The sequence below is a fragment of the Crinia signifera genome, chromosome 1, assembly GCF_055691185.1.
Source record: "Crinia signifera chromosome 1, ASM5569118v1, whole genome shotgun sequence".
Classification (NCBI taxonomy): domain Eukaryota; kingdom Metazoa; phylum Chordata; class Amphibia; order Anura; family Myobatrachidae; genus Crinia; species Crinia signifera.
This window is the reverse complement of record NC_139217.1, coordinates 458,526,760-458,549,001: the sequence shown is the minus strand read 5'-3', so window position 1 is coordinate 458,549,001 and position 22,242 is coordinate 458,526,760. Positions and strand designations below refer to the sequence as shown.

General features: G+C 46.2%; 1 protein-coding gene across 15 annotated transcripts in view; it reads left to right on the top strand.

Annotated features, from left to right (window-relative positions):
• The first annotated feature begins 501 nt into the window (after nt 1-501).
• Nucleotides 502-22,242, top strand: part of TCF4 (transcription factor 4) — a 329,034-nt gene continuing 307,293 nt past the window's right edge. For 3 of the 15 annotated variants that reach the window (XM_083155225.1, XM_083155218.1, XM_083155212.1), the window contains exons 1-2: nt 17,798-18,054; nt 19,655-19,727. In XM_083155225.1, coding sequence (XP_083011351.1) covers nt 17,983-18,054; nt 19,655-19,727 — 145 coding nt within the window. In that variant the 5' untranslated portion in view covers nt 17,798-17,982. Of the gene's footprint in view, nt 561-17,421; nt 17,745-17,793; nt 18,055-18,107; nt 18,472-19,381; nt 19,401-19,654; nt 19,728-22,242 lie in introns of those variants that run through there. The other 12 variants (XM_083155223.1, XM_083155211.1, XM_083155224.1 and 9 more) reach the window with 9 other exon arrangements.

Below are 22,242 nucleotides of genomic sequence, written 5' to 3'. Positions count from 1 at the left end.
TCCCGCGTACAGTTTAGAAGCCCCGGCATCGCTGTGCCGGGGTGTCCACTTTAACATACCCCCGTTGTCAGCGGTGCCCAGGCGCTGCCTATTTCACTGTGGAACTACAAGTGCCACAGTGACATTGACATGTCAGTGCCTGGGCAGCGCCGCTGCTGCTGCTGGCCGGCCGCTACGCTGTTTACGTTTACGTACAGCTAGAGCGGCACAAGCTCAGTCAGACAGAGCTAGAGCGGCACGCGCACAGTGAAACAGAGCCTCTGGCAGGCTGCCAAGTTTCATAGCTAGAGCGGCACGCAAGCCTCTGCACTTCCGGCGCCGTGAAACTACAGAAGTACCGATGAATTTTGCAGCAAATTGAAGATTTGGAGATGCTGCTACTTGATAAGTTGGCCCAAACAAATCAATGTAATTGTTCCTGCCGCTGGGCCGCTGTGCCATTTTTTTTATTATTTGTGATGTCAAATCTGATGTTTTTTTCCCTGGACAGCAGCAGGCCACGTTCTACACGAGACATCAGGGATTTGCGGCTGCCGCCTTCCCCAACCAGCGTGGAGGAGGTAAGAGTTACTCTCTTTTATTTCACATAAGTGGGGGGCTGAGAAGTGGGTATTGGGGGGATTACAAAGCACTGAGAGGTAGAGGAAATGTAAGTAGACTGGTGGCATGGCCTGGGCAGCTCGTGTGCAGCCTTGGTGACTGCCCAGGGCAAACACAGGATGTGCAATGGAGGGTTGCGTTGTTTCTAGATAAATAGATCTAATAAATATATAATGTATATATCTCTCACACACTTCTCTGCAGCAGATCATTTTAGAGGTGTGGCTATGCAAATGACATCAATAATGTGTATTTGAGCGGGTGGAGCCAAAAGGACACCCCTGTATCATGGCATTACACCATGAGAGGGTAAGGGCTCCCCCATATGCTCCATGGGAATTCTGCTTAAAATTCCCTTCTATTTTTAAAAATGATGTTATTATTCTTAGATCCTTCTTCACCAACTAGTAATTGCCAAGCCAGTTTGTTTAGTTATTTATAATAAGGGTGATACTGATTACATAATAAATTAAAGAAATAAAATAATTGTAAAATCAGGGTCCCTCTTTTATACTGTTATAGATTATAGTGATCATTCTAGCACCCTGCGCCTGTCAACCTGTGCAGTTCCTTTTTTCTGCCTAGGTGTCACTCTCTGCTTTGAATGCTTCTAGCACACTTTGGTCAGTATCCAAGTGCTGAGATATAGATGAGTATGTGCTATAAGTATGAGAGCAGACAACTAGGTATAGTAATTTTTAGTGAAATGACAACGATAATTCGCCGTTTTCCTTTCTAAACATGTAACAGAATCTTGTCCTGTATATCCAACGGTTACGCTAAGGGTTAATGTTTATGCTTTACAGAGGTAGGGTTAAATTGAATAAAGCTTCTAAACATGAAAAGAGGTATGTTGTCAATAGTAACCAATACGATTATGAGGGGAGTAGTTAATGTGTGTCCGATAATACCAACAGTCGGGTATATCAACACCTATTCAGTGCGGCCGTTTTCGGACATATTTTGGACAGGTAGATTTGACTTTATTAAAAGGTCGATTTTGTTCTGTCACAAACGGACACTCAATTGCGGAATCTGCGGTTCACCGATCCACGTGTTTTCCGGCAGTTGGAAAATTCGGACAGTCACATAAAATAGGTTGAATATAAATGAAGATATTTCTGACTGTCAGAAATACCAGCACACGTTGAGTTCCTCACTTTGTCTATCATTTCTCTATTGCAGCCTAGAAAATGATAGACGTATTCTGATTTCATTGGGCTGTCCCAGCCTGCAGGGTAACCTGGAACTTGTTGTTCCTTAACAACTAAAGAGCCATAGATTGCTTAAGCCTATACTATAGATTTACAGTTGTAACGTACAGCAATTAACTAGTTAATGGGAACTGTTATTGTAATGAGGCACATGATGTTACACTCTGGCAGAGCTAGAGGGAGCTAGCGAGTCAGCATCTGCTAACTCACGGACAGTGCAACCACTGAAGCAAAGTGGAATCTTTCACTTTACTTATGAATCTTTGCCTGGGGTCGGTCTCTTATTAGACAATTTGAATACATAGCAAACTAAGATAATTTCTGATCGGTGCAATAAGAAATGATACAGAACTTATCAGAGAAAACTGTGGGCTTCATAGGAAGGAATAAAGAGGAAAGGGTTTGGAACTTTCAGCAATGCTATGATATGTTGACATTCATAATGTTGACGGAATAGTAACAAGATCTGAATGTCGACAGATGCTATGCCAACATGTAAGGTATCAACATAGAGATATATCGACGTGGTCATAATGTTGACATGACAGTCGAAAAGTCGACACTGCATATTTCAGTGTTTTAGGCTAAACCTAATACTAGTATTAAAATGTGTCAACATTTTGACTGTTGACATGTTCTGTCCCTCTGGCTTATATTTAAATAATAATAATATCTCTTCCTGTATAAATAATGATAGCATCAGATACACACACGTGTTCTGCAGCACTCTGGGCACAGTGTAAACACGTCCCGTCACACCGACTGGGAATGGCCACTTATACGGACTTCTCTTTTTCTTTCTACTCAATGAAGCTTAATTAAACCCAAAGGATCATTTAGTTAATTCACTGGTGACAGGTCTATTTGTCACAACTCTCTGGTGCAGCTGCTGGTTAAATGTCATCTGCCGGGCCATAGACTGTGACTATCCTGACAGGAGCGGGCGGCACGGAGTGCACTTGGACATGACAGCGGGGCAGTTTCCGAGGAGAGAGAGAGAGTAAGGGAGAAAGAGAGTGGCAAAGAGCGAGAGGAAATGAGAGTGAGGTGGAGAGGAAAGAAAGAGGGAACCAGCGTGAGAGAGCGAGAATGACTGGGAGAGAGTAAAAAGAGAGAGGGGGAATAAGAGAGAATGAGCAGGAGAGAGGGGGGCTAAGAGAGAGAGAGACAGATAGAAGGAGAGACAGTCATTAGAAAAGAGAGAGGGGAGACATACAGGAAAAAAATTACTTAGTGAGAAAGATACAGTAGCTAGATAGAAAGAGAGACAGTCATGAGAAAAGAGACATAAAGGGAGGGGAGAGAGACAGAGAGGGGAGAGGGGGTTAAGATACAGGGAAAGGGGGAGCTATGTAGGGAGTAAAGGGGCATACACACGTAGAGATCTGTGCTAAGCAATTTTGCTAAGCAATTTTGCTAAGCAATTTTTCTGGTGTCAAGATCTCCCATGGAGAGCACATACACACGCAGAGATTTGTGCTAAGCAATTTTGCCAAGCAATTTTGCTAAGCAATTTTGCTTAAGCAAAAAAAGGCTGGGTAGTGGTTCAAAATGAGAGATTGCAATCAGTATCTCTCATTTTATACACACAGAGAGATTTGCAGTCATTTGCTAAGCAATCTGACTAGATTGTGGCTGCATGCACTGACTTAGTTAGCAAGAGATATTTAATCTCTCGGAGTATACACATGGAGAGATCTGTGCTTACTTTCTAAGCAATCTAGTCAGATTGCTTAGAAAATAACAAAAATTTGCTCCGTGTGTACACCCCTTATGAGAGAGATGTAAATAGAGAGGGACAGATTGAAGAAAGACAGAGGGAGATATAAAGGGTAACTGGGAGAGAATGAAAAGGAGAGTTAAGGGGAAAGAATTACTTATACCCCATTCACACCAAACTCTAAACCTGGGTTATTGCCAGGTCGTTACGTCACCAACCCGGGTCGAGGTGCGGTGTGAAAGGACTACCCCTGGTTGAGTGACCTGGTTGAGTTAACTATCCAGGGTTAAACACGGGTCTGACCCGGGTCAAGGTGCAGTGTGAACGGGTATCCCATTCATAGTAGGGAGGAGGCAGCACCGTCAGTTCCAAGCTCTGCCTCCTCCTCCGCCCCCCACGATGACGCGATGCCTCTGAGCCCTGCCCCCGAGTGACGTCACTGACCCGTCAATAAGTCTGGAGAGAAGGGGAACTTACAGACCGCAAATGTCGCTCCTAGGATGGACTCATGACCTGGCATTTGCGGTCTGAAAGGGGTATTAGAAAGAGAGGGACAAAGAAAAGGAAATACTGGGTAGGAGAGAAAGTGAGAGTAGAACAATGGCAATAGGGATATACAGAGATACTGAGGCTGAAGTACTGATACTGTATACCCTGATTCCTGTTCTGCAAAAACGCTGGTTATTGCCAGGTTAATTCTGGTCATGCAGGGCCGGCGCTACCCACTCAGCAGCTCCTGCTCTGCTAGAGCTGCCTCAGCCCCATTGTCACTGCCTCCTGCACGCCGCCCGCAGCGCCTGTCTGACATCGGGCGGCAGTATGGAGAGGCTGAGCAGCTCCCTGCACCCCGCACACACTGTCCTCCTCCTGCGACCTGCCCCCTCTTCCTCACGGACACTTGCGCTGAGGCATGTAGCACTGTCTGTGATGCCTTGATGACATGTCATGTCCGGATCCGCCCCCTACCCATTGCTCCCTGCACCTGTCAGCTGTCAATCAAATGACGAACAGGCAGCAGCGCCGCCTCCCCTTCCTTCCCTCTTCTCAGTGTGCTGTGCCAGTGCCACTGCCAGTCCTCAAAACTCCGCCCCCTCAAAACTCCGCCCCCTCTATCTCCTCCCCTCTTCCATCTCCTCCTTCTCTCCCCTCCTTTCCCACCTCAGTCACGAGTGCTGCACATACTTTTTGTACTGCTTTTGGATCACATCGCACACACATTGCATGCATGCCGCGTGATGCGATGAGATCTAGCCCAGATTCTCACAGCGCGTATGGGCACCTTTAGTGCCTGCAACATTTTGCGGACACAGCACTGAGACGGTGTATGTATACATGTACATGCACCCGAGATCCTCCATAGGATCGCATGTTGCATACACTCCCACAATCGGGCTGCAGCTTGTTGCAATGGCAATGTGAAAGGGCGCAAAATGTATGGTTTGCAGGAGGGGGCCGGACACCCTAGCACTGGCCCTGTGGTCATGGCTCAGTGGAAAAGGGTTGCAAAATATACACCGGGTCCAGTTACCTGGAATATGACCAGGGTATCTACCCTGGCAGCACCCACCCTATGGAATGCCCTGTCACGCACACTGAGACTCTCCTCTATCCTCCAAACTTTCAAGCATTCCCTGAAAACTCACTTCAGGCAGCCTATCATATTCAGTACCCCCACACAACCTCCAGTAGCATTCATATCTAATTGCATCCCACCAGGACTGTCCTGTAATCTGATGGGACTGCCATGCTATGGAATCCTATCCTTATGTATCCCTCATATTATCCCTATAGATTGTAAGCTTGTGAGCAGGACCCTCCTACCTCCATGTCGGTTTCTATCTACCCACTTTGTTTAATCACTGTTGTTTCCAATTGTAAAGCGCAACGGAATGTGCTGCACTATATTAGAAACTGTAAATCAATGGCGCAGTGTAAATGGCTGACCGGGGTCATCCAACCGGGGTCCTTTTAAAGCTTGGGAAAGTCGGTTCTCCAGCACCGGGCGATTATGTAATTTGCAAGCATCAACAGAACATAAGCACTGCACCTGTTTGCAGTGTGCGAGAAGCCAAGCCGGAAATAACCGGGGTCAAACATCCGTTGTAAAAGTGACCACCGTCGGAACTGTGTCAAAACACCCAGGTCCGACGGAGCTGATATCACTTGTGTGTTCCATAAGTCTGACAGGCTGGCAACTAGTATCTACAGTGCCTTACAAAAGTATTTACCCACCTTGGCATTTTTCATGTTTTGTTGCCTTACAACCTGGAATTAAAATGGACTGTTTGAAGGTTTGCATCATTTCCTGCCTACAACTGCAATCTGGGATCACGGCTGTCTATCCCCGCCTACAGCCGTGATCCAGGCCCGTTTGCTGTTGTATCGACCGCATAACGACTGACGGGATTCAATGTCCCACCTGCTGATGGGCGCAAAGGGGGCGTGGCCGTGAAACCGGGCGTGGATTGTCGATCTGCGGCCCAGATAACGACAATCCACGGCCGTTATCGGCAGAACGGGCCCGACAGCTTCTGAAGTTGGGCCCATTCTGCCGTGATCCCGCATCAATGCTGTCGTTAATGATAGGGAGCTACCGCTATTTCCCTCGTCGGAAATAGCGGTGGCACATTGCATACCAACCTATAGATGTTATTTTTATTTTATTGTGAAGCAAACAACAAATAGAACAAAATAGCTGGAATTTTCAGCATGCATAACTGTTCACCCTCCCTAATGTCCTTGCTTTGTAGAGCCACCTTTTGTGGCACTTACAGCTGAAAGTCGCTTTGGATAAGTCTCTATGATCTTGCCACTGGGATTTTTTCCCATTCCTCAAGGCAGGGCCGTCTTAACATTGTATTGGGTCCCTGGGCAAAAAATTCACTGGGCCCCTGGGCAAAAATTCACTGCCCCCCCCCCAGATCCATTGGGAGGCAGGTGGTACCTGGGCAGTGTGGGGTCCATGCAGCATGAGCAGGCAGTCTGGGCAGCGGTGAGGACACTCTGGGCTGTAGTTACCCTTAACACCCGCCCAGCAGTGTGTAGATATATCTTCCCTGGGAGCTGCAGCGTTGGGTGGCGAGCAGTGCCGCAGCAGGAATCCGGGCAGCGGCGGTGGCTGGGTGCTTGCCTTGTGGTAGTCCGCAGTGTCCGGAAAGCGCTGAGAGAGGTCGGACACTGCGGACAGCGGCGGCAGAATTTGAAGATTCGAAAGACAGGCCGGCCGCTAATTGGCTGAGAGAAAGGCCTATCTTTTGAATCTTCAAATTCTGCCGCCGCCGCTGTCCGTAGTGTCCGACCTCTCTCAGCCAGTTAGCGACCAGCCTAACTTTAGACTCTTCAACTTCTGCTGCCGGTGTCCGCAGTGTCCAACGCTCACTCAGCGCTTCCCCGACACTGCGGACTACTACAAGGCAAGCACCCAGCCGCCACTGCCCGGATCCCGCTGCGGAGCTGCTCGTCATCCACCGCTGCAGCTCCCAGGGTAGATATGTCTGAACACTGCTGTGCCAGTTCTGTGCCTGCACCCCGGTCGCTGCCCCCAGTGCCGTCTTTCCAATTGGGGTGGGCCCCTAGAACACTTGGGCCAATGGGCAACTGCCCATTATGCCCAATGGGAAAGACGGCACTGCCTCAAGGTAAAAGTGCTCCTGCTTCTTCATGCTGGATGGTTTCTGCTTGTGAACGGCAATCTTCAAGTCTGACCACAGATTCTCAATTGGATTGACATCTGGGATCTGACTAGTCCATTCCAACACAGTTATATGTTTCCCCTTAAACCACTCAAGTGTTGCTTTAGCAGTATGCTTCGGGTCTTTGTCCTGCTGGAAGGTGAACCTCCGTCCCAGTCTTAAATCACAGGCAGACTGAGGGCGGGATGTTCTAGCAAATCGCAGCCCTCTAACGCCCCCCTTCCCCGGGTACCGCATTCTTAATTATTGCATATGCTCTAACATATGCGATTATTACCACAAGGGACAGCTCCTGCGATAAGAGCTGTCCCTTTGTGATGTGGCTCCGGGGCTGGACTGCTGGGTCTGAGCCCCGGGAGTCTGTCTGCAGATGCGCAGAGTGCCGGGTCTGGCCGCGGGGCATGCTGGGAGTGATCTGTGACTGATCCCTCACACAGCCCATAGACTTCTGCAGGGAATTGCATCCGCAGCGCTGACACTGCGGAGGGGGTTAGAGCATACAGAAAGGCGGTAAAAACCCTGATAACAGGGTTTTTACCGCCTTTCTGGTTTAGAGCATCCCGCCCTGAAACAGGTTTTGCTCAAGATTATCCCTATATTTGGCACCATCCATCTTTACCTTGAGGATCTTCGTAGCAAAGTGGGTGAATACATACTGTATGCACATGCCAATTTTCAGATTTTTATTTTTTTTTTAATTCTTTTTTTTATAAATAGTTTTTCTCATTTCACTTCACCATCTTAGACTATTTTGTGCAGATCCATCCCATAAAATTGAGATAAAAACATTAAATAACAGGTTGTAATGTAAAAAGCCAAGGGGGAGGTGAATACTTCTGCAAGGCACTGTAGATAATTGTCACTAATTACAATTAAGGGTCCCAAACAATGAATATTTTAATGGCGCACAGTTATTAATAAATGTATTATTGGGGGCAAATTAATAGTAAAGAATAACAAGGCACGATATAGTAATTTTACAAATATAAATTAATAATCGGGTCAGTAATACCGTATGTTTATATTAACTTGTAGAGCCACAACTGTGCAATATAATTGGTACCTCCGTCATTAATGAATTCATATGGCCTAATTAACATACATGATCAATTTTTAATAATAAACAAAATAAATGTGTTCCATAAATATTTTATTGATGTTTGGGCCCCTTTATAGTTAATTAGTATTGATGAAGTACATAGAGGCAGGGCCGGATTAAGAGGAGGAGGAGGAGGAGGAGGGGGGGGGTGATGTAAGTACAAGCCTACTGTTTGGAACTAAGGCCCTTATTCTGGTCCATTTGCATGGACCAGAATTTTTGCAGGGGCAACAATGGAGGGTGTATGTGCAGGGTCATTTCTGGGCATATGCTGGGTGCATTCGTCCACGTTGAACAGATTGTTCGGGCGGGGGGTGGAGGGGGCGTGGGGTGGCGGGCTGGCCCATTTGCATATAGGAATGCCAGTACTTGTGTATTATCATGGCGCCCACCTTTTCCATCATAGGGCATTGTACATCCAAAAAAAAATAAACGCGGATGACTTCACATATATTCCGCGTCCCCTTGCGGGGCTCGCCACGATGCGATGGGCGCCGTGATAATACACAAGTACCGGAATGCCTACTGATGACGCGGGTGCGGAGGGTGGGCAGCTGACATCACCGGATGTCAGCTGCCCGCCCACTTCCTTCAGAGTGTACATGCTCTGAGCAACCTTACATGTGCGTGTGCCTTCCACATCATTCGATGGTTGGCGACCATCGAAAGATGAGGGTGTTCCCCCGCAGGGTGCGAATGGATGTTTATGTAATGGGTGGTGGCCAGGCCACTAATGGCAAGGCGGGGTTTGGTGGACTCGCAAGGCTGCAATTTCGCAGCCTTGCAAATCAACCAGAATAACCCCTAAATGGAGGATAAATGTTAGGTTTTTGGGTTGTGGGTGCAGTGAGGGTTAGGCTGGTAGAAGGAGAGCTTAGGGTTAAGTCCCGAGTCCCCGCCAATGCCAATATTGGCAGTGGCAGGGACCCAGTGGTACATACCCAGTTGCCTATGCTGGGGAAAAAAGGGAGCGATGGTGGGTCTATCGACGCCCATGCTTTCATTAATGAGGACTCCCTCATCTGAACAAGTTCATTAACGGGGAGCAGCAGTGTGTATCGTTAATGATATTGGGTCAGATGCACTAAGCTTGAACAGTGATCAAATGGAAAGTGATAAACCACCAGCCAATCAGCTCCCTCCTGTCATTTTTCAAACACAGCCTGTGACATGGCAGGTATGAGCTGATTGGCTGTTGGTTTATCACTCTCCACTTTATCACTTTTCAAGCTTCGTACTTCTGGCCTATTGAGTGTACACACTAGGCGATATTGTGAACAATTTCGCCTAGTGTGTATGGGGCTTTACTCTGTGGGAGAGGTGGGTTAGGGTAAGGCTGCTGGAGAGGGTGGTTAGGGTTAGACTCTGGGGGAGGTGGGTTGGGTACGCTTGGTTGCCGGGTATGCTTGCTGGGTGCAGCCAGACAGAGTAATGCAGGGTACACACCAAGACGATTTGGCCCAAAATGAGCCAATTTAGATACAATCTCGACCGATTGTATGTAAATTGGCCATGTTTTGGGCCATTTCGCTGCCGTTTTGTTGCGATCCCGATCCGATGCGCTGGTCCTTAGGTCTTTTCTGAGATCCTAACTGCAGCAGGTAGGATCTGAGAAATTATCATTGTAGTGGGTGCAGGTCGCGATCACATCCGGTGCCTTTACTGTGCAGGTCGGCGGCTCCGTCGGCTCGTCGTACATTCCTGTGACAACCAGCTCACGAGCAGCATCGTGCTGGTGTGTACCCAGCATTAGTCAATGAATCCACCCGGCTGTATGAGTCTACAGGTCTACCGCGGCTATTTCAAAACTCAAGCCGTTATTCGGATCCAATCAGGAGCCGCAGTGTTAGCTCCCGGTTGTCAGACTGTGAGCTCCGAATGTATCGCGATCTGGCGAGAGTTTTCAAATAGCCGCGGCGCACCTGCTCTAAGCCAGGTGGATTGATGATCTCTCTGCCCAGCTGTTACTGTAATAACCATAGAGGGTAATAGCACGGAGGAGGAAGGATAATCTCCCATGGCAACAAGCATTTACCCCTGGCACAGCATGTCACCCCATGGCAGCGAGCCTGTCACCCCATGACACAGCATGTTAACCCCTGGCAATGAAAATTTACCCCTGGCACAGCATGTTAACCCCTGGCAACGAGCATTTACCCCTGGCACAGCATGTTAACCCCTGGCACAGCATGTCACCCCATGACAAGGAACATTTACCCCTGGCACAGCATGTTAACCCCTAACACAGCACTTCACCCCATGGCAACGGGCATTTACCCCTGGCACAGCATGATAACCCCTGGCAATGAGCATTTATCCCCGGCACAGCATGTTAACCCCATGGCAAAGGGCATGCAACCCCTGGTATCAAGCATGAAACCCATAGCAACGAGCATGTAGGTAAGCAGAACATATGTGGCATCGCATGCCATTATAATGGTAGGTGTGGTATTATATGTAATGGGCATCACATTTTTTTGTGTTTTTTTGGGGGTTGCCATTCTGTTTGGGCTATGCGTGCTGTAATATCAACCTTCAGCACTGTCAGGGAACTATAGAGGCACAAGATTCACAAATCCATTCTGTAAATTGTACCTCTGACCCAATGGTGTGTTTGTGGAAAGGCAGTCTCTCATTGGTTAGTATTCACTCCTCCTTATTCTGATCGGTGCGGATATATCCGCGTGCGTTCGGCCCGCCGATGTTTTGTGTCTGCGCATGTGCAGAGGCGTCTCTGCGCATGTGCGAGCGGGGCGTACGGCCAAATCCCGCAAGATATGTGAACACTCCGAACAGGGGGTGGAGAGGGGCGTGAAGGGCTATTTGGGCTCATTGCCATATGCATACGCCCCGCGTTTCATGGGCGTTCCCATGCAAACGCTGGGCGTACGTATGGTAATGCGGCTGTGACGCACGTGTAGGGGGCGGACATATGACATCGCCGGATGTCAGCTGCCCGCCCAGATCCCTGCTTTTGCATGGAAAAATGTCCGTGTGGTCTGAGGTTGCGGGTGCTGGTGGAGCACACGGTCCTGCATTCGATGGTCTGCGACCATCGAATGATGGGGGAGGTTCCCTTAGATGGAGGAGGCGTATTCCGTGAAAAATACACGTGCGGTCCGTTCGGACAGCTTCTTACCGCATACGGACGGAGTTGGCGATCCGTATGGAAGGCGGGGTTTCGCACGCACGGTCCTGGCCGCATCATCGGCTCCGGCCGCACCGATCAGAATAAGGGCCATAGTTTCCAACAAAACTAACCCTAGAATGTCTTTGTGTGCGAGTACATGTGGTAGGGAATATAGATTGTAAGCTCCACTGGGGCAGGGACTGATGTGAATGTTCAAATATTCTATGTACAGCGCTGCGGAATATGTGTGCGCTATACAAATGTATTTATTTACAGTTTTTTATATAGCGCAGCATATTCCGTTGCTCTTTACATAACTGGGGATAAATAAACTCCCATCTCAGTAAATTTACCCCTATATATCTGCATGGCAGGGTGAGAGCCCACGGTCAAGGGCTGAATGTCCACGGCCACTATGAAGACTGCTACCTACTGTACTTAAAAACTCCCAAAACCCTGGACAGCGACTTAATTGTTCTCGTATATTTGCCATCTCCCTGATGACTGCCATGATTTCATCATTACAATACAAAGAGACAGGTGACATGCGCCAACAGCGCGGCCGTACGCCCATGCCACCGAAGTACGAGCTTGTGATGTGTAATGACAACATATATATATTGTCTGTATATTGTTCCGTACCCTGGTATAGGTATGTGATGTCTCTGGGGTCGGCTTCCTCTGGAAGTTAACCAAGGAGAACGGATTAATGAGCTTCCTCCGAGATGACGCAGATGGCCCTGTGGATGATTGAGTGTCGGAACACTCTGGAGGGGAGGGCAATTGCTGGCTAATGACCCTCCAAATACTTTTTTAGGAGAAGCAGCCCGGAACTGAGGGAGGATGATAACGTTGTAGGATCTGCAGCTTATGCCATTGCACTGTGACAGTTACCTGTGGCTCTCAGGGATCATAAAGCTAACACCTGGCAGGTCATGCTGGGGATTGTAGTCCCTTAGGTTACCCCTAGTATTATAGGACTCTTTTTAAAGGTCCTTACATATGCGTGCACCTTCCACATCTTTCGATGGGTGGCGACCATCAAAAGATGTGGGAGGTTCCCTGTGGCATGCGAATAGATGTTACTTTGTTACATCCATGCTAATCGTGCTTGCGAATGGGTGGGGTTTGGTGGACTCACAAGGCTGCGAATTCACAGCCTTGCGAATCATCCAGAAAAAAAACTCAAATAGTAAGCACAGACGGTGCAGTGGTTAGCATTGCTGCATCACAGCGCCAAGGTCATGGGTTTGATTCCCATCACAGCCCTATATGTGTGGAGTTTGTATATTCTCCCTGTTTCCTCCTAGTGCTCCAGTTTCCTCCCACAATCTAAATCTTCACTCTATAGTTAATGGCTCCCATTAACTATAGCGTGAATATAGCGTGTGTACATACTGTATGGTGGGGAATATAGAGTCCACTGGGACAGGGACTGATATGAATGTTTAAGTATTATCTGTAAAGTGCTGCAATTATATGTGTGCACTTTGTAAATAAATGGCAATATATAGCCAAACTGATAATAAAGCGGTAAGATGGTACCGCTCATGGTCTTAAGCCACGTACACGCAGGGCGACCCGGCTTCAGTGCTGAGTGATGGGCTTAAGCACGATCGCTCATCGCACATTACGGTACATCCACGATGCACACAGAGATGTGTGCTGAGCTATCTGCAGTGCTGGGTTTTGCCTATTGTTCACCGGCAAAGCCCTGTGATCTAGCAGGAAAGACAGTGCAAGCACTGGCTTTACCTGAGGGCTAGGGCGACGCGCAGGACCACGCATCGCCGTTGCCCGGGGCTATACACAGGGAGCGATCAGTGCTCCATTTCTAAGTGATCTAATCGCTTAGAAATGGGTTTCAAAATTACCCCGTGTGTATGCCCCTATGGCAGTGCTGGCCCAACCGGTTGTCGAGATCCACGAACAGTTCACGTTTCCCAGATCACCTAGCTGGTGCACAAGTGTTGTCATTACTAACTGTCACATTTTCATACATGCTGCATTCATTACTAACCGACACATTCTACAGATCCACAGGTGGCCACGAAAACATGAGGTCCAGTTTGGCCACCTTTGGTCTATGGCAGTGCTTCCCAAATGCAGTTCTCAAGGCACCTCAACAGTTCAGGTGACATAATGAGTACCTTAGTCCGTTTTCTTATACCATCTATTCACAAGCAGGGGTGGTTCCCACCATAGACGCCAATGTTAAATATTGAACAGGAGCGCCTATGATGGGAACCGCCCATACAAGCAGCTTTTGATGGGAACCACCCATAGACACCCATGTTAAACTTTAACATGGGCTACTATGGAGCCACAAACAGCAAATCAGCTGCGGAGCTCCCCTGGAGCCCGCTGCTGATTGGCTGAGGGAGGACTTGGTGTATGACATCACCGGCAAATACCTCAGTTCGGGGGAGGAGCCCTATGTATAAGCACACTTGCAGTTCCTCCAGTTTGTAATGGTATTGGGATTGTCGGTTTGTTGTTTAAACCCGTGGGTGCCTACATGGACAAAAGAGGATACAATCTACACTGGATTGGTGGTGAGTAATTTGCTTTCACAGGTACCCATATAAATTACTACATGGAGAAGAGGAATGGCCTACAGTCGGACCTATAGGTAAGTATGTATGAGTGATTGTAGTGTAAATTAACATTTTATTTCTATGGTGTCTGTGTGTGTTAATTCACTATTAGTTAAGTTGTTAACTACAAGACCCACTGGGCCCTTTAATGCCCTGCATGCTGGAACTTGTGGTTCGCCAAGTCCCTGCATGCAGGTGGGAGGCTTGCTGGGACTTGTAGTTCCACAATTTACACCAATAGTAAATAGCTTCATCCTGGTTAGGGGGGGGGGCTGGAAGGGGGATGTTGGCTGTTTGGGCCCAGTGCTGGTTTTCAAAACACGGGGGACCCCTACTCTGTTTTCCCCTGTATTTTTGAGAACCTGGGCTGGTTCTAGATATACAGGGGGACCCCAACTTTTCCCCCCCTGGTTATTGCCAGACCCCACTCTGTTAAATGTATTTGTTTTTTCAAAATTTTTACACAGGGCAGCATTGCATGGATCTGACTGATACGTTAAATACTGTGGGGTATAAACTGTAAGAGGCATTATTGTGTGGAGGGCATAAAAGTGTCAGGGGCATTATGGTGTGTGGCATAATGGGAAATGGGCATTACGGTAGGTGGAATAATGTGTAATGGGCATTACGGTGTGTGGCATAATATGTAATGGGCATTATGTGTGGCATAATGTGTAATGGGCATTAAAATGTGTGGCATAATGTGTGATGGACATTTTTTATAAGGAGGAAAAATTACAAATGTAGGGTGCATGAATCAGGATTTTATTTCTCCTGTGGTGACGTACTGGGGAGCAAGATTTCTAGCTACACCACTTTCTGTGAGCGACGTTGTTCCCAGACACTTGGGGAACACACTGAAAGACGGACCGGCGATACTTCGGCCATTTAAACGAACGCCCATATATTGGCCAGTGCATACCCAGCATTAGAATGCCTTGCAAACTGTTTCTGGTAACCAATAGTCTATGGCAGGCATGTCCAAACTATGGCCCTCCAGCTGTTGTCAAACTACACAGCCCAGCATGCCTTGCCATTGTTTTAACATTCGCTAATAGCAAAACTGTGGCAAGGCATGATGGGACTTGTAGTTTTACAACAGCTGGAGCACCATAGGCCCTTATTCTGGTTCACTCTGAGGCAAATTCCATCTCAAATGGACAAAACCATGTGCATTGCAGGTGGGGTAGATGTTACTTGTGCAGAGAGAATTAGATTTGGGTGGGGTTTTTTCTTCAAAGTGAGATCTATATTGCATTGTAGAAAATAAAGCAGTCAGTATTTTACCTGCACAGAAACAAAATAACTCAAAATAACTAATTCTATCTGCACATCTTACATCTGCATTGCACATGGTTTTGTCCAATTGAGAAGGAATTTTCCTCTGAGAGTGAACCAGAATCAGGCCCATAGTTTGGACATGCCTGGTCTATGGGAAAATAAGCTTTGGCTACAGGTCTATGTAAATGCTCATTTCTCTGTACTATCAGGGCAATGAAATGAATCAGATCAGATGATCTAGATCCCAGTAACCATTAATCAGTATTTGGAGTCACACGATTATTGGCTGGATTATATGAGCAAATGTTTCTGTCTTCTCCAATGTAAAAGTATAGGATCCCAACTACAATGGCACGGTCGACAAGAGTTTTTCATGGTGTTTTTTGTGCTGAATGTTGACATGGACCACATGTCGACACTAAGTGTACAGCGTCTGCTCACCATGCTTAGGTCATAGTGCCTCAGTCACCACGCTGTATTGGGCGGGAGGGCATGAAATACCACCTGTCGGCACGTCGGCTAAAGTAAAAAAAAAAAACTCATGTCAACCTTTTGACTGTCTACCTTGCCATTGTCGATCTAATGCTTGTGTCGATCTTCCAACCCGTTGACCTATGTCATGTGTCGACCTAAATAGGGTCGACCTAGTCACAGTGACTGTGGGGCAGATTTATTAAGCTTGGTGATAAAGTGTCTGGTTTAAATCACGGCCAATCAGCTCCTGTGAAGTTACAGGCTTGGTTTGAAAAATGACAGGTAGGAGCTGATTGGCCGGTGATAAAAAACAGACACTTTATCACTTCACCGAGCTTAATAAATCTGCCCCTGTGTCCCGTTGCCACAATATCTTTTGTCTAGGGCACAGATTACAGTGCACAGACGCTGGAAACAGCAGCCTGGAAGCCAGGGAGAGTGCGGATTAGGATTGTGTACACTGATCTACGTGCATGGAAGCTGGAGATTGCTATCCCTGTGTAGTCTGCCAGATGTGTTTATCCAGAGAGATTCCGGCAGCCAGGGGGTTAAAGCAGCAGGCGCCTAGCAAGGATTTATGGGCTGCAGGTGTCTTAAAGAGGCTGTGCCTTTCCTATCCCTCTTTGTATAGTGTGTGTGTGTGTGTGTGTGTGTGTGTGTGTGTACAAATGAATTGCGTGTTCTCTTCCAGCAGCAGTGACTGCTCTGTAGCAGTGACACACAATATAACAACACACATGTTGTATAGTGTGTGTACACAAATGAATTGCATGTTCTCTTCCTGCAGCAGTGACACACACACACACAAGTTGTATATTGTGTGTGTACACAAATTAATGGCATGTTCTCTTCCTGCAGCAGGGACACACAATATAACACACATGTTGTATATTGTGTGTGTACACAAATGAATGGCATGTTCTCTTCCTGAAGCAGTGACACACACAATATAACACACATGTTGTATATTGTGTGTGTACACAAATGAATGTCATGTTCTCTTCCTGCAGCAGAGACACACACAGTATAACACACATGTGGCGTGGAAGGGGTGCATCCGGCAGCCTCTGGGGGAAGTCACACTGGGAGTAGAGTGACAGCAGCCTGGAGAGAAGTTTTGTGAATGGAAGCGGCTCCCTGTGAATTGCTTGCTGTAGCATGATCCAAGAAAGGCAACTTGTGGCTCTCCGGTTGTCATGGGTCTCTAGGCTCACTGGGACTTGTGGTTCCCCAGTAGCTTAAGAAAAGTCCTGTGTTGTCTTTAGCCTAATGCAGGTGCTGATGGAACTGAAGGCAAGCCACCATAAACCCCAGGCAATGCAGCCCCATGAGTACACCCCTGGATGGACTGGATACCAGGAGGTGGTGAGTGCTGCAGGGCTGGCTCCTTCTCCGAGCTCTGGGGATGGAAGAGGCAGCCAGTGTGGTCCAGGCAGGAGCAGGTCTGCAGATTGCATGCCTCCAGCCTCCAAGGGGCAGGGGATGTGTGTCCAGCAGCATCCTGATAGCTGGGGATGGGAGGGGGGGTGGTCACCTAACCACACACCCCTCCTCTCCTCCCTCCCTCACTGCCTCCACCCCCACCTCCCCTCTCACCCTCCTCCTCCTCCGCTCCCAGCCTCACTCACAGCCCTCTGATGCCTGCACACAGCACACACTGAGCCAGGGGGAGAGGACGCGCGCTCGCTCCGCTGTCGCTGCGTCTGTCGCTGGAGTCACTGCGTCTGTCGCTGCTGGAATAACCGCTCGCCCTGAACTTGGGGCTTGGAGGACATACCCCCACTGACTTGGGAAGTTCGGAAGAAGAGAAGAGGGGGGGGGGGACTTGTCCCACTTTGCTCCCCCCCTATTGTCTGTGCCGGAGCCTGGCACCAATCACACCGGGCAGGAGGGAGCTGCGGAGGAGGAGTCGCCCCACACTCGCCCCCTTGCCAGCCGTAAGTAGCCATGCCCACCCGAGCCCAGCACTGGAGGGGAGGGGACTGAGCAGCGGGCACTGCCGTGCCGAATGCAGCCCCAAAAACAGCTCTGGGATTGGGTACCCCGAATAGTTCTGCTTCTCCCAGTTCTTCTCCCCTCCTCTGCTTTTTTTTTTTTTTTTGTTAACCCCTTCCTGATGCACAGGCCCAGTGACTGCCCCCCCATGTTCCTAGGTGCCTGTGTCCTTTTCCTAAAATGAATCACCACCAGCGAATGGCTGCCTTAGGGACGGACAAAGAGCTGAGTGATTTACTGGATTTCAGTGCGGTAAGGAGCCCAAGGTGCAATCACACACACTGCAACAATGTAACAACTCCTGCAACAGTCCCACTGCCTGCTGCAACTATGTAACAGTCCCACTGCCTGCTGCAACTATGTAACAGCCCCTCCAGCTGCATCAACTATGTAACAGCAACTCCAGCTGCAGCAACTATGTAACAGCCCCTCCAGCTGCTGCAACAATGTATCAGTCCCACTTAGCTGAGCTGCTGCAACCATGTAACAGTCCTTTTAGCTGCAGCAACCACTGTAACAAGTGCAGCAACAGTCCCACTGGCTGCTGCAACCATGTAACAGCCCCTCCAGCTGCAGCAACAATGTAACAGTCCCACTAGCTGAGCAGCAGCAACAATGTAACTGAATAAAACATACAAACTCTCTCTTAGTTGCCATCGGATGTCCATGGTAAATATGCTCTAGCTCTTTTATTTTTCTGTGTTTATTTTATGTTTGTTTTATAATTTATTATTATTATTATTATTATTATTATTATTATTATTATGATGATGTGTACTGTGCCTGCAGCTTGTGGTGTTTGCAGAGTCCTTGTACAGTCCTGGACAGCTTCCCATCCCTCGCAGCTTCCTCGTTGTCTCTCCCCTTCCTTGGCACTCGCATAGAAGGAAACTCGCTTGTCTTTCCGTGTAGGGGACCAAAGCTGATCTCTTGTAATTACCAAGCAAAATGCTTTTCCCCAGGTGGCTTCTTGCAGTGTTATCATGTACTTTTTTGTCTCTTTGTTTACATTGGAGGGGAGAGAGAAATGTCTTTATTTCTGTTTATGTATTTTTATTACTTTTGGTTCCCAGCAGCAGTGCCCCACCTGCTTAGAACCACTGGCAGCAGCTGGATAAGCATCCAGTACCATATATATATATATATATATATATATATATATATATATATATATATATATATATATATATATATATATATATTATTGCAGTATACAATTGTGGATTTGCATAGTGCCTCATACCCCAGGCTTATTTGCCTATGTGAAAGAATTTCCTCCCTAAGAGATGGTGTTCGGAAGTTTGGACAGGATACCAGCAGCCCCAGGCACATTACAGCCTCTCTCCTCTTGCACTTTTTCATTTGTTAGAATTTTTTTTTTTTTTTGTACATCTGTGACTCAGGGAAGGTGCGTATCCAGCAGACACGTAGAATAACACAAACCAATTAGAATCTAAATAATAAAAAAAAAAATCCTTCTGCAGAAATTGTGACTTGTGGTTCCTGTGTGGTTGGATTAGGTGGTCTGTTTTAATGCAGGTGGCATTTATGTTGTGTTAGTCATTCATGAAATGGATATTGCTGCAGCTTTGCTGAAGGTTTGGCATTTATTTATTTATTTTAATTAATTTTTTTTTTAATTATTATTATTTTTTTAAGTATGGTTGAAAAATCTTTTTTTTATTTATTATAAAAAAGGACTGAAACAATGGCAAAGTTTACTGTTTAGAAACTACCCAGAAAATACATTTTTTTTTTTTTTTACTATATATTTATTTTGGAACACTGTTGTATTGATTATACAGGGGGCTGCCTAGTTATTTTAAACTCACCCTGCTCTGTTTGGTTTCAGATGTTTTCCCCTCCTGTCAGCAGTGGGAAAAACGGACCAACGTCTTTGGCAAGTGGACATTTTTCTGGCCCAAGTATGTAAAACGTGTTTTAAGAGTGAATTGCTACTGTCCCATATTAATATTTCGATTTATTTTTTTTCTTTTTGTGGTTGCTTATTTTGTCAAGGTGCGATGTGTATATTCACTGGGGTCTGTCTTGTTTACAAAGCTTTTTTGGATCTGTGTAACTTAACACACACTTATATAAGCATTATGCCATATTATTGTTGCATTGTATCGCTGGCTTTTGTCTGGTTCTTGCTCTCTGGGAGTAGTTTTTGCTCTTTGGTCAGTGACCATTGATAGTCCTGTAGAAGAAGACGTCAGCGATCAGGAATTGTGTCAGTGAATTTGGCACAGTCACGCATAGATTAGATGCCAGTGCCAGATCTACCTAAATGCCTGGCTGCAATCTATATGACAAACCAGGCTCTGGGCAAACAAGGCTGTGCGCATAGAACACTTGTGTTTCCAACAAAAAAATACATATCCCAGCCTCACTTTTGCAAAAGGATTTTGGATGTGACACAAAATAACTGACTCCCCAATGGAACAGCTGCAATGTTTTACAATGACTGGCACCCGCACGTGCCCTGTAGATAGGGGTATATGCTTCTCATAATTTGAAATCATGGGATTGTGCCATCGGTTCTTTAATGCAAATGGATAAATGTACTTTCACGCTTTTATTCCTTTTTTTTATATACTTCGTAGCAAACACCCCAGCAGCTTTAACCCCCTTCTTGAGTATATATTGGGTGATTTTTTTTTTTCCCCACCCTCTCTTATTGGTTTAATTACAATATTTTGGGCTTTTCTGTAAACATTATAAGTTGTGATGACATCACCAGTGCTACTTTTCATTCATCTGTTTATTTATTTAAATGTTTGTTTGTTTGTTTGTTTGTTTATTTAGGCTAGTGCTTCCTGTGGATATAGTAGTTACTTCAATCTGTTTTAAAAGCACATCTAGGTTTTTTAATCAGTGAGTTTAATTTAGCCTAGTGTTCTAGATTTGAAACTTGTGAGTTTAATAAATAATGTATAATTATGAATGCACATACAAATACATACAGAGAACAATGCGTATAACCTCATCGCAATATCTATATAAATCAGTAACGGTATTGGATTGTGTTGCCGCATTGTTCCTTTGAATGTCATCATTTTGTGCCCGGTTCTGCAATGGTAGTGAAGTTGTAGACTTTATGCTATTTCTGATCTGGGCCTGTGACAGACGATAGCAGTAGCCAGTGTTGTACTAGGCGACATATTCTGGTTCACAAGAGTTGTGTTTGCACTTTTCAGCTAGAAGATCTGCTTGCACACTCCTATTTATATGCACATATATATTGTCACAGTATAGACCATTTATGTTCTTTGCACCTGCTTGTATGTTGAGTTGGACCTATATCAACACACACACTGCTACATGCCGGAATGTTGGATGTTTAAGGCCATCATTAACCTATGTGATAACAGATAGATGAAAGAATTCATTCTCTACCCTTTCTTATTGGGCAGGTGCAGTGGGGAAGTCAGTACAGGATTATATGACTTTTCAGCTGTGTGAGTGTGCGAGCGTTGGATAGAAACAGATGTCCAATCTATACGTAGTGTCTTGAAGCTTCTGCTGTTTAGGGTATTTATTTTATTTTTTATTTTTTTTCCCCGTTCTAGAAATATTTTGCATTTGATACCCATGGACCATATTGCAACAAAGCTCCTCGGTGCAGATTTCGCAGTGCGCAGACATATTTCATATTTACGCTGCTTCCCAGCCAAGCCTGTTCCCTGTGGCAGGATGGCTCTTGACAATGTGTAAAGTGTTCTCCCCCCACTACACCTAGAAATGGCTCTCACCCTCTTCTCCGGCCAGCTTTCCATAAAGGGGAAGGCTTGGACGCAATTTGAGTCATGGTCTCCACATTCCCATAAAACATTTTTCACATAAAAACCTTCTTTTTTATTTTTTTTTTCCTTTTCTTCAGCCTAGTAAAGAAACAGCAGTTTGTGTTTGATGTTTGCAGGTGTTCAGCGTTCCAGCCTTGCAGAGAAATTATTTCAGCTAAAAAACCTTCCCTCCCGCCTGCATTTCAAAATACACACATGTTGTTGATCTAAACTCTTAAGATCTAGTTCCACAGTCTCTGGAGCTATTGTCATTCTGTGCATTTTTTTTTTTTTTTTTTTGTTCTGCACCTTTTTTATTATTATTTTGTCCAAAAAATAAAATTAACTTTTATTTTTTATATTTTGTTTGTGTTGTTGTTTTTTGTTTTCCCAGATTAAATAAGAAGGCAGTGAGCCAAGTCTGGTTGTGTAAAAAAAAAAATAATTAAAAAAGAATATATCGTTTTTTTGGGTGGTGGGGTGTTAAAAAAAAAAAAATAATCCATGTTGTAGCCTAATTTCAAACGATTGTGTCTTCCAAGTCAGCGGAACTTAAAAATAAAATTGAAAAAAGGGAGAATTTTTTTTTTTTCCGTAGGCTTTGTCTGATTCACACGCTCTTGTTACATCTGTTCAATACTTCACACATCTTTCC